Raw genomic sequence first — 12,165 nt, 5'->3', positions numbered from 1 at the left:
ATACACACATCTTTTTTTTTCTTCTTCTTGGCCTGTTTTTCTAATCTTTTACTTTTGGTGAAACATTGGATGATTTAAACATTTATTAAAATGACACCATTTGAGAAGCTTAGATGCGAAATAATTATTTGGTGATGCAGTCAACAACTCACACTAGGACATTTATTTCCATTACTTTTTTGGCTTGTAAGGTTGCTGAACAACTGGCGTAGAGATGGAATTTATGGCTCTTTGAAGGGAGCTGGACCTTGTGGATTTGCTCCTTTCAAAGGGCTGTTCAAAAGACTTGCTCATTTTTAATTTTTTTTTTTTTTTTAAGAAGCCAGCCTAGCGGTAACTCATTTTATCTGGGAAATAATAAGATTTGATTCAGAGTCATTCAAACTTAAACACCCCACCAATATATAATCTATTGGCGGGATATGTGAGTTTGAAATATTCTGAAATACTGATTGTAATTTCATTTAGAATGTGTCAAATAGATTTTAATGTCTGATCTACATTTATTGTAAGCATTCCTCAAGAGGCCATATCCCTCTGCTTTGAAAGTGAGAACACTATTTTGGATTTCCTCTTTGTGTGTATCATCACTTAGCTTTCAGTGTCACAGTCACATCAGATAAGCGCAGTCACCACCTCACGTTGTCTCTCACTGACCTTGTGGCCAAAGCATTTCTCAGTGCTGAACTCAGCCTCATGGGCAATCACAAACCCACTGGAGAGGATAGCATAAGCCACGATGTGAAACTCTGGTGCCAACTCTGGATCCACATGCAGGTTGAAGGTTACCTCACCCTCATTAGCTAGAAAACAGACACCATTAATGAATCTGTTACATAGTCACCTGCTTACATCTATCTATCTATCTATCTATCTATCTATCTATCTATCTATCTATCTATCTATCTATCTATCTATCTATCTATCTATCTATCTATCTATCTATCTATCTATCTATCTATCTATCTATCTATCTATCTATCTATCTATCTATCTATCTATCTATTAGGCCTGTAATGGTACACATACCAAACCACAGCGTGTCGGTATGCACCAGTTCGGTTCGGTACACGGCTGTACCGACACCCTCAGTATGTTGAGGGAAAAAAAAGGAACAAAAGATGTTGTTCGATCAGGAACTTTAAATCCGAGCAAGTTCCAGACGGACATATTGAACTACTGCACAATGACACGAAATAGCTGCTGCCATAAGGTAAAAATAAATAAATAAATAAATAAATAAATAAATAAATAAATAAATAAATAAATATATAAAACGTCAACCTGAAGGGAAGAGATTGAAGACCCTCCGCCATCATTACAGTCCCATTTGGGATCACTACAGGTTCAGGTGAAAGACAAAAACGGGGAAAGTGAAGATAAGACGAACGCTGTTTGGCCCCTATGAACTACGGTAGTTCTAAAACACTTACACTAACTCTCTTTCTCTCTCTCTCTCTGCCTGTCTCTCTGTCTCTCTCACACACACGCTGTGCAATAGAGAAATGGAACCCGGGAGTTGGAAGTTGGAAAGGAGTTGAAAGGATGTAAAGTTTCACTTTCGTTTCACGCCAGTGTTAGTTACGTTAGTTATGGACCGAACCCCCACGTATAATATAAAATGTCTTCTATCACAGTTCTTTTTGTCTATTCCTCAAGTTATAAAAACTCTTGACGTCAGCAGACTGGAATCATTTACCTGAGTGTTCTTGTTTCTAATGGATTTGTTACTATGAACACATCTCATGCTTAAACCTGATTTTAGTTGTAGGAGTTTACTGATGGTAGGTTTGGTCATTTTGTGGTTGCAATTTCCTGGTGTTCTTAAGGGGTCTGTCCTATTGTTACAAGGGTTTATTGTAATAAAAACATATTAAGAAATTGAGAGAATAAATGAATGACATGCAAACTTATATAGAAAAACAAAAATGGAAATTAAATAAATAAATAAATAAAGTTGCTAAGTCCTTGCCCACCTGTGTTTTTTATCAATCCAACGTTTGCTACTTTGTGGAGGAAAATACCATCCCTGAAAAGGACCTGGAAAATGACACATATTTCATCTCACTACTTGATGTAAACAAGACTGGGCTAAATATCATAAGTCAACCAATGATCTTTTGTCTATATGGTTAATGCTGAAGTGCTACTCACCAAATACATTACATCCATAGAGCTCTGAGCCTCTTTCACCACTGTGTACTGGATGGAGAAGGTCACATCTGTGTGACACTTGAGTGGGCCTTCCACTTTTTTCACCCTCAGAAAGCTTACTGTTTTAGTATCAAGAGACGACTCCTGGGCCATGGACAGAGTGATATCTCCATTTTCAAAGTGTGGCTCTCTGTAATTGGGGTATCTCAGTGATGGCTCTGCGCTAACCTAGAGTTTAGAAAAGAAACATTACTAATCAGATATAATTAGAAGTATAAAGTAAACATGTAACACCACACATAAAAGCAAAACTTCCAACCACATCATCACATCTAACCACACCAGCCACAGTGGTGGGATTTAGCTGTTATTGAAAATGCTGGAAATACTTTGCAATAGCACTATCCTTGTAAAACACATAAAAATGGTTAATTATGTGAACACTTCATAAGTTATTCATGAACAATTGTAAAGCAATTTCCAAACTTCAATTCAGGCTCAGTATTTGTGACATAAAGTAACTGCTTAACTTTTTGTCTCTATCTTTCACAGCTTATTCTTTTAACTCATCCCTTCTAAACCAGTACCCTCTACTGGTCGACAGAAGCCATGGTAAGATTAAAAAATAAATAAAATACAGTGTCTTTTTGCATCCTTGTGCTATTGCGGGACTTTGTGACAAAACAACAGGAAAAAGATATTTTAAGAAATACTCAGAGTGGTTTGCATTCACTAACATCACTGTGAATTGCACCATAGTTGTGCTTGAAATCTGTTCTGTTCTAAAGACCAACAAAAGATATGAGTTTTTCTCAGTCGCTTTGGTACATTTCTCTGATCAGAAGTGAAATTCTCAAAACTACTTGTCCAATCATCACATCCTTGTGTCACTTGTGCACATCAAAAAAGCAGTTTCTCATTTCTTTGAACAAGTTGCAAATGCTTTGGTGCATCCATGCAAATGATTATGTACAATTGTCTGCTGTTTTCTACATTATCAGTTGCTTATGTCATGTTGATCAAAATGTATTATAACAGGTCTCTGCTGAATAGTCTCACCCCCCACAACATTTAGGCATTAGTTCATTGCAAAAGTCTTTATATGCAAAATGGTTAAACAAGTTGTCATAATATGTCAAGTATATTTCTATACTTTTCCATTAGACTTTTTTTTTTTTATTTGTCCTGAATTGGTAAGAAGCTGGATAAGACACTAAAAGATTCTTTCCATGCTACATTGCAGGAGAAGATATTTCTTGTGATGTGGATGAGAATTTGTGGCCCAACAGACAGGGACGTCAGGAGGTGTAGGAAGACTGCACTGTAATTCCTACAGCACTGCATGTGCAGTTTTCCCTACGGAGATTATCCTATGTTCACATTTCTACTTTTGTTTTTTTGTATTTTTTCTTTGTGCTATGCAGTGTTGTGTTTTCCTTTCTGTATCACAATGGCGTGGTCAGTCAACAAATTGCAGTACAAACAGTACTAAGAGTGTAAATGTGAATCTTGTCCAGTGTCTCACAATCAATCTCCCACATACACTAAGATGTAACTTAGAATTTACAATAACTGTCATCAAAACTTCAGCCAAAGTTTACATCAGAACATCCCTCCAGAGTACACTGTTATATTAACAACATGACTACGCAATTTGACCGTCTATCCGTACACAATGACACAAGGACTTGTCATTTCGATGGCACTGATATGTTCATTGACACAGATATTTACTTTTGAGAGATGAACTAAGGATTTTGAGCAAGAGACTGACGTTTGCAGGTAATCCATGGTGTTTTACTATTTGTATGAATTGTTTTGAGAACTGCACTTACTGTTTTGCAAACGTCGAGGATGATACGAGAAATATACCAAAGTGACTGAGAAAAACTGTAATCTAATGACATGCTGGCTCAAAACAGCATATTTGGAGAAACATTTGCACTGATGTTGCTAAACATGCTCAAAATAATTTATTATCCCCTTGTGGCAAATTGTGATACAGCCAGCAATTCACACATCTACACAACTGGCAAATATGAATATGAACATATAAATTACAAATCACATACCACTCAGAAATCTAATACTAGTGTTTAATAATCTAGTTCTGATCAATAGTATTATTGTCAAGTGGTATATTTTTTCTCTTTTTCAGATACACTTCTTACTTACATGGAGGTGGATGTCCCCACTGTACATAGAGGTGTCCACTGTGAAAGTGGTGACTCCATTTTTATCAGTGGTGAGGTTCTGTAGGTGGCGTGAAGACCACGTTTCACCCTCAAACAGGTAGACCGGCATGTCAGGAATGGGTACTTTATTTCCATCAAGTGCCTGGACCTGATAATAAGATGAAAATGAATGTGAATTCACTTACAATGAGCATCAAGACCAGTTTTTGTAGAAAAGGAAAAAGAAAACGACTAAACTAGACTTAACAGTGAAAATATTTCTATTATCTACAGAAAAGAAAAAAAAGAAAAGAATGATACCTACAATGAAATATACAGCAAAGGAAATAAAATACACTGTAAAAAGGGAATTATACATTTAAATCATGTAATTGATGATTTAAAGGTGCAATAGACTTTTGTGACCAATTACGGTAAACAATTTTGAAGTGCCATTCACCACAAACCAAACGTGTTTACAAACAGAGCCGGGAGGTAACTTGGGCATCTTCGGAATTTTGTCATTGTGCATTGTGGGAGAGGGAGGTTTGTGCAGCTGCCTGCAGTGGCTGCAGCAGCACAACCATATCATATTATATGGATGAAACAAACACGACGCGGAAACGTCTGAAACGTGGAAACGGCTGGAAGAATATGCATAGAGGGAAGGGAGCTCCTGCCGTTTCCGCGTCATGTCTTTAGCAGCTGCCGCTGTCAGGTGGCTGCGCAAGCCTCCATTTCCCGCAATGCATGTCACAACCAAATACTGAAGATGCCCGAGTTACCTCCCGGCTCTGTTTGTAAACACATGGTTTGTTTATGGTGGATGGCACTTCGAAATTGTTCACCGTAAATTCAAGAAATTCAGGTGAGTAATCGCAGAAAGACTTAGAGATTTGTGATGCTTAGGCTATGGCTGAGGTTTTACAGATTTGATGAAAAATTGGTCACGAAAGTCTCCCGCACATTTAGAATTATTGACAATTCAGGAGAAAAAATATCACTGTTAATGGAGAAAATGAGACAGAAAATGATTTATTTACTCATTTTTTCTGAGAATATATATGTATGTATGCTATGTTCAAGTTTCAGTTATTGCTTGCCTTTTAATAAATATTTGATAAGTAGGTTTATTGTAGAGAGGCAATACTGTAAAGCTTGCAAAAGAAAACATTAAAATATGCTTACATAATTCAAGTAAATCTAAATAAATTTTACCGAGAACTTTAGAAACTCATTTTTGTCACACTGTGACCAACAAATATGTCAGAAAGGTCATTCTGCTTTTCTTGTGAAAGTGATTTGATTACACAAACCAAAAGACTGAATAAAACAAATAAACAAACTTAAAAGTCTTCTGAAAAAGCTACATTTGTCACTTACTTTTCCTTCAAAGTTTGATCCTTTCTCATAAATCTTAGGAGTATCAATGAAGGACACCTTTCCAACAACATATGAAATCATTATTCTTTGATTTTGTGAATGTTCTATGCCTGAAAAAAGAACAAAATTGATTATAATATTGATTATGATATTTTCTACCTTGTATAATGTTAAATCTGAGAGTACTTACCTGTTCCCTCCTCTTGCATTTTGGCGGTCACCTCAAGAACATCTTGCAGCACTTTTTTGTCAAGTTTTATGAAAGTGGACATCGGGATGCTCATGGTAACACAACCTTCATTGTCTGTCTATAAAATACAAAACCACAATACAAAAAACAATTAAAGAGTGAATTGTCAAACATTACCCATTTCAAGCCCTTGAAACAGACTGCGCAAGCAAACCAGGTAAAGACTCAACTCAAGCCACTAGCTACAGGCCCCTCTCACTACTTAATACTGCCTTAAAAATCATTACAAAAGCATTCGCTTCCAGACTAGAAAAGGTTACTCCGTTAGTGATTAACCTAGATCAGAGAGGATTTATTAAAAACAGAAACTCATCTGACAATCTCCGTAGACTTTTCAACCTCATTATCATCTCTCAACAATCGAATATCAACACCATCATAACTTCACTTGATGCAGAAAAAGCATTTGACAGGGTAAAGTGGACATTCTTACTCAATACACTTCATCAATTTGGCTTCAGGGAATCATTCATCCGCTGGATTAATACACTATACACATCACCCAAAGCCACAGTTACAACTAACGGTATCACCTCTCCCACATTCACACTGCATAGGGGCACACGACAAGAATGTCCACTCTCTTCTTCCCTTTTTGCACTATTCATAGAACATCTCACAACTGCAATATGTCAAACTAACAGTAAAAAGGGAATCAATGTCTCAGGTACACAACACAAAATCAGTTTATACGCAGACGATATTCTTCTCTACTTACAAACTCCCCAACAATCACTGCAGGAAACATTCAAAATCATGAACATATTCTTATCCATATCCGATTATAGCATCAACTGGAACAAATCAACAATATTCCCACTTTCAAACGATGCCTGGGACTCTGCAGCTCAGGACTCACTTCCTGAAATGCACAGTGGCAATATTAGGTACCTGGGTATTTACATTCCCCCCAGGTTGTCAGAGTTGTTTTCACTTAACCACAATCCCATGCTCAAAACAATAGAAAAGGACCTGGAACACAGGACAAATTTACCACTCTCACTCATTGGATGTATAGCATCAGTAAAAATGAAAATCCTCCCAAAACTTCATGATTTATTCTCCAATGTCCCGGTTACACCTCCTGACAAATGGTTCAATAACCTGAACTCACTGTGCACACACTTTTATTGGAAGAACAAAAAACCAAAAATCAAACTTGCTACTCTACAAAAAAAATAAAGCTCAAGGGGGACTAGATGCACCACATTTTATCCACTACTTTTTGGCTAATCAATTACAGTACTTAGTTAAATGGACAAAAACAACATACAATAACACATGGATTCAACTGGAACAGTCATATTTCACTAAACTTCTTTTGGCAGACATACCTTCTTTAAACACAACACTAAAAAAACATCACTGATTTAAAATCACAGTCATCTTAACAACTCTGACAGCCTGGTGGAAAACATTAAAACTAACCAACTCTTCCACATCACCATGTAAATATACCCCCATTTGGCACAATCCAGATGTTCTCATAAGCACCACCTCTCTTCACTATCACACACGGGAACAAAAAGGCATCAATCACCAACACCACTTATTCAATAATAACAAATTCATAACATTTACACAGCTCACAGAACAATACAAACTTGACAGTAAGAACACCTTTCAATATCCACAAATTAAATGTATAATCCAAAGTAAAATTAACATAACCTATAAAACACTGAACCCACCCAAACTGCTAGAAAACATAAAGAACCTTAAAGGACTGAAAAAACTCACCTCAAAATTATATAGACGCATAAACTCTGACAATACAATACACACACCAACAGAAAAATGGAGCATGGACCTCGATACAACACTCACAGAGGAACACTGGACAGAAATTCGCAAAAACATTTTTTGTATGACATCCAACACCAATCTTCAACTCATTCAATATAAAGTTATTCACAGGACAAATATCACACAATACAAGATGCAAAAAATGTGACTGACATGGCCACTTGCTCACAATGCACCATGGGAGTCACTGACACAAATTATATGCAAGTTATGAACCGGCATTTGTATGTATACGGAAAACTACAACCAGCAGATTTGTAGTTTAGTTTTTAGAGAAAGAGTTATAGATGACAAAAACAGCAGTGGACAGAGAAGGAGACCCAGTGCTTTCTGGCACTGTGGGCTTCATCTGAAGTAAGTTGGAGGGAGCCTCTGGCACAAAGCTACTGTTCGAAAAAATATAAACTGGACCAGACTTGGACCAGCTTCTAAACAAGCTAAAGAAGTTAAAGAAGGACTACAGGGACCAGAAAAGACAGCTTAGACCCAAAAGTACCCTGCATTTGGACCTGCTGGACTGGGTTTTAAGGGACCAGTGAATCCGACTACTGGTGCACTGAACTTGGACACAGCAGACACGGACTGGAAGCTTTTGAGTGTGAATGAATCTGTTGATCAAACAGCTGAAAATGATAGTGATAAGTTTTTTTTCTCAAATGCATGGTTAATAGCTCACAAAAAGTCAATTTTAGAGATTAAAGCGAGCTACAAATGTAATGGAAATTTAAACGCTAGCTACTGGTATGCTAATGTCACAGGATGACAGGGGCCGTTGTATCCTATACAATCTGACATTGTGATGCTTGAAGTGTCTTTGTGTTAATGCTTGCTGTGCCTTTTTATTGTGAATTTTATATTGCATGATGTGTGTATATTATGTGTTTGAGTGTCCAGCTTGCAGTGGTTTGTTACACGGACTAAACAAAGCCAATGTGGATTGTGGACTTTTTTATTCAGCACTTCTGTCTCCTTGCCTCATATAAACTTGGTTAACAATACTGCGCTGCTGACCTACCTAATTATCTGTTTACAGACTATCCTTAAATTATCTTTATACATACGTAGAAACCCACATATTTATTATATTTATGTTTATGACATATGCCACAGAGTGAATATTTTTGTTTTTCACCTGTGGATTAGAATATAGGCTTGTAAACACAAGAGCAATTATTGCTTCTGAGTGAGCGTCTCCCGCAGCAGACCCAATCATGTGATCACATTTTTCGATAACGTAATGACATGGCTCTGACTTGGCTCTGCTTGGCTCTTGGCCTACAGAAAAGCAAACCGGTTCTTTGGAGGCACCAGGTTGGAACCAGTTAAGCTAGCACCAGCTCCGAACTAGCACTGGCTCCGAACTAGCACCAGGTTCTTTCTGGGGAAAAAGGGTAATTCAGTGCATGTTGATACTCTCATCTTTTTACATGAAAACATGGAGTGCAAGGTAGTGATGCGCAGATCAGCGGACCCGGGTCAGGTTGGTGCGGGTCCAAAATATGTAACTTTATTTGCGGGGCAGGTTCAATAATCCCACAAAAGCGGGTTGAAAAAAAAAAAAACCCGACCCGCACATCACTAGCACAAGGCCAAGACTTAAGGAAGAAGATGACTCAGAGTAGAATTACTACACTGATTGCGATCTAGAAAAACTATCGTCTAAGTAATGTTCTGTGAACTGTGCAAGCACGACCAATACTGGAATAATAATTTGGACAGCCAGTGTGTTTGGATTATTCTGTTCATTTATCTCAGTAAGACAATGCGCTTTTTTAGCTTACCGGCTGACAGGCCGTAAGCTATTGTCGTCATGCGGCCTCCGGTGGCGGCAGGGGCGTCTGTCGTTATCTGTCATCGTCTGTCGTCCGTTACAAAAATTTCAATTGTCTTCTTCTCTGAAACTACAATTCCGATTGACTTCAAACTTAGTATACAGCTTCTTTACGATGTTGTCACAAAAGCTAGTGAAATTATTTGGATGCAGATCTGATTCTGGATTTGGTGTGACTTTGAAAATTTTCCCCATTATAACAGCTAGGAAGTGGATCGATGCAATAACTCAGTAAATATAAATGATATCAAGTTGAAATTTCTACAGTACAGCCCTCATGGGGACATGATCAAAACATAATGGCCACATGCGGATCAGGATCTTCTTCTGGATCCGGGAACTTACGGAAAATTTAACATAGGCTCTTATGGGGAAAAAATTTCAATCGTCTTCTTCTCTGAAACTACAGTTCTGATTGACTTCAAACTTGGTATGCAGCTTCTTTATGATGATGTCAACACAAGGTATTGTAATTATTTCGATGCGGATCTGATTCTGGATTTGGTGCCACTTTGAAACATTTTCCCATTATAACATATAGGAAGTGGATTGATACAATAAATCTGTAAGTATCAATGATATCAACTTGGAATTTGAATTTTTTACAGATCTGATTAGAATATGACCAAAACATGGGCTATTTCGGTAATATAATAAATATACATAACTGGGGATAATAAATGGCATCTGGATACATTTCCCAAAGCTTTTCATTTGGCCAGTAAACTACAGGGCCATTGGTCCTATTTTTCTTTAATATGCTATAAGTCTTGGCTGCTGTTGTCTTAACCTTTTCCCACTTTATGTCGTTCACTTAAATTTAAAAGACAATTCAAGGTACTAGCCTATGTTTTGTTTTGGTTAAAATGTCCAAGAAGTACTGTTGATGCTTGCGTCTTGCAAGTTTTTTATTCTGCTCTTCACTGTGCATTGTTAATGTTACAGTAAACATTTGTACAAGTTGCTCATTGTTGAGAGGCTGTGTGTCTGTGTTTTTCCTCCACTGTCAATGTGATGACATCATACATACAACTAGCTGACTCGAGTACAACTTTATTGATGAATACACTGATCGGACAAAATCTGAACTCAGTAATGCCCTAGTACACAGCCCACACTCACTTTTAAATCTCCCCTTTGAGGGGGTTGCACACGCAATACGTCATCAAAACATCACACCTTGGTTGAGGAACGAGAGGTGTTCCTTTTACATGGCATTCCGAAATCATGATTCCACCTTTATCATGGCTCTGTTACTACCTCCAGAGGCGTAACAAAGCCACAATAAAGAACCAAATGATCCCATTTCGTTTACGTCGTTCCAGAATAAAGGTGAAATAGTCCTGTAATAGAAGAGCTGTATAAAAGGAGCTACAGTCTTATGACAGGCATTATCTGCTGACAAATACGCTGATACACATATACTGCACAGAAATCCATAACTGCTGTGTTCATTTCTTCATCATCATTATTATTATTATTATTATTATTATTATTATTATTATTATTATTATTACTTGTATATATAATATTTTTTATTTTCTCCATAGAGAAACTGCTGTACACATACCTCCATGATCTCCTTGTGACATGGAGCAGTGACTTGCTGTCCTTCTAGGTCTTGGTTGGAATAACCATAGAAGTAGCGCTGCAGAGGTCTGCATATATCCACCTTCATGTTGCCTGGAACAGGCTGTTTATATGTGTATCTGAAACAGAGTCACTCTGCAGTCAATCACCCAAGCAGATGTATCTAGAAGCTTTTGAAAGTTGAAAGTTTGTTAGAAAATGTCTCATCACTTACTCGGCACAGATTTTAGCTGTGATTTGGTCTTGGTCAATGCTTACTTCCTCAGATGTGTTGATCTTTACTTCAAACTTTGGTAAAACTTGGGACAGAGCATGACAGTTAGTACTCTAAATTAAGTGATGAAAAACATGCAAAAATTTCACAAATTGTTGTACTCTCTGGCAAATAAATCTTATTTCTAAAAATAGTGTATGCTTGTCAGAATAAAAGGAGTATAATTTTATCTAATGTCTTAATTAGACAATCCTGTACATTTAACTAGTACAAGCTAAAATGTTAATACTTGGATAACACTGTATACTCTGTCAGTAGCAAGGCTTTGATTCTAGTATTAAGACATCTGATCACACAAAATGACCATTTGTTATAATTATATTAATAATTATAATTATTATTATGCGACTTTATTGCTGTTTTTGCAGTGAACTCACCATATTTCTCCACCTTGAAGTTGTGATATTTCTTTTCCTGACCATATGCCAGCATTATGGTGTAGACTCCTTCTTTGGCCTCAGTGTTCAACTCGTAAGAGAGCTGCAGTATTGTACGGTCTGATGTGTCATTCAGCCACTGACCAATCAGGTTGTTGTTACTGTCCTGTTTCATCAAAAATATGACAAGTATTATAACAAAGAAATCAGAAAAATTATGCAAGGTGAATGTGAACTACATTGTAAAGTGCTAAATTAGCTGTTTGCTCTCTTTTTGCAAGCTTAAGGTCAATAAGTGCATCTGAAGTCATTTATAATAAATTCTT

General features: G+C 37.1%; 1 protein-coding gene across 1 annotated transcript in view; it reads right to left on the bottom strand.

Moving 5' to 3' along the window:
• LOC115432062 (alpha-2-macroglobulin-like) overlaps positions 1-11,930 on the bottom strand; it is a 62,336-nt gene extending 50,406 nt beyond the window's left edge. The window contains 9 exon segments of the mRNA XM_030152840.1: positions 658-803; positions 1,977-2,040; positions 2,155-2,382; positions 4,330-4,497; positions 5,712-5,821; positions 5,902-6,019; positions 11,169-11,307; positions 11,403-11,487; positions 11,840-11,930. Coding sequence (XP_030008700.1) covers positions 658-803; positions 1,977-2,040; positions 2,155-2,382; positions 4,330-4,497; positions 5,712-5,821; positions 5,902-6,019; positions 11,169-11,307; positions 11,403-11,487; positions 11,840-11,894 — 1,113 coding nt within the window. The 5' untranslated portion in view covers positions 11,895-11,930.
• Between the last annotated feature and the right edge of the window lie 235 nt (positions 11,931-12,165).

This window comes from Sphaeramia orbicularis, chromosome 13 (genome assembly GCF_902148855.1).
Source record: "Sphaeramia orbicularis chromosome 13, fSphaOr1.1, whole genome shotgun sequence".
Classification (NCBI taxonomy): Eukaryota; Metazoa; Chordata; class Actinopteri; order Kurtiformes; family Apogonidae; genus Sphaeramia; species Sphaeramia orbicularis.
The sequence above is the reverse complement of the archived record's forward strand: the minus strand, read 5'-3'. Positions and strand labels throughout refer to the sequence as shown.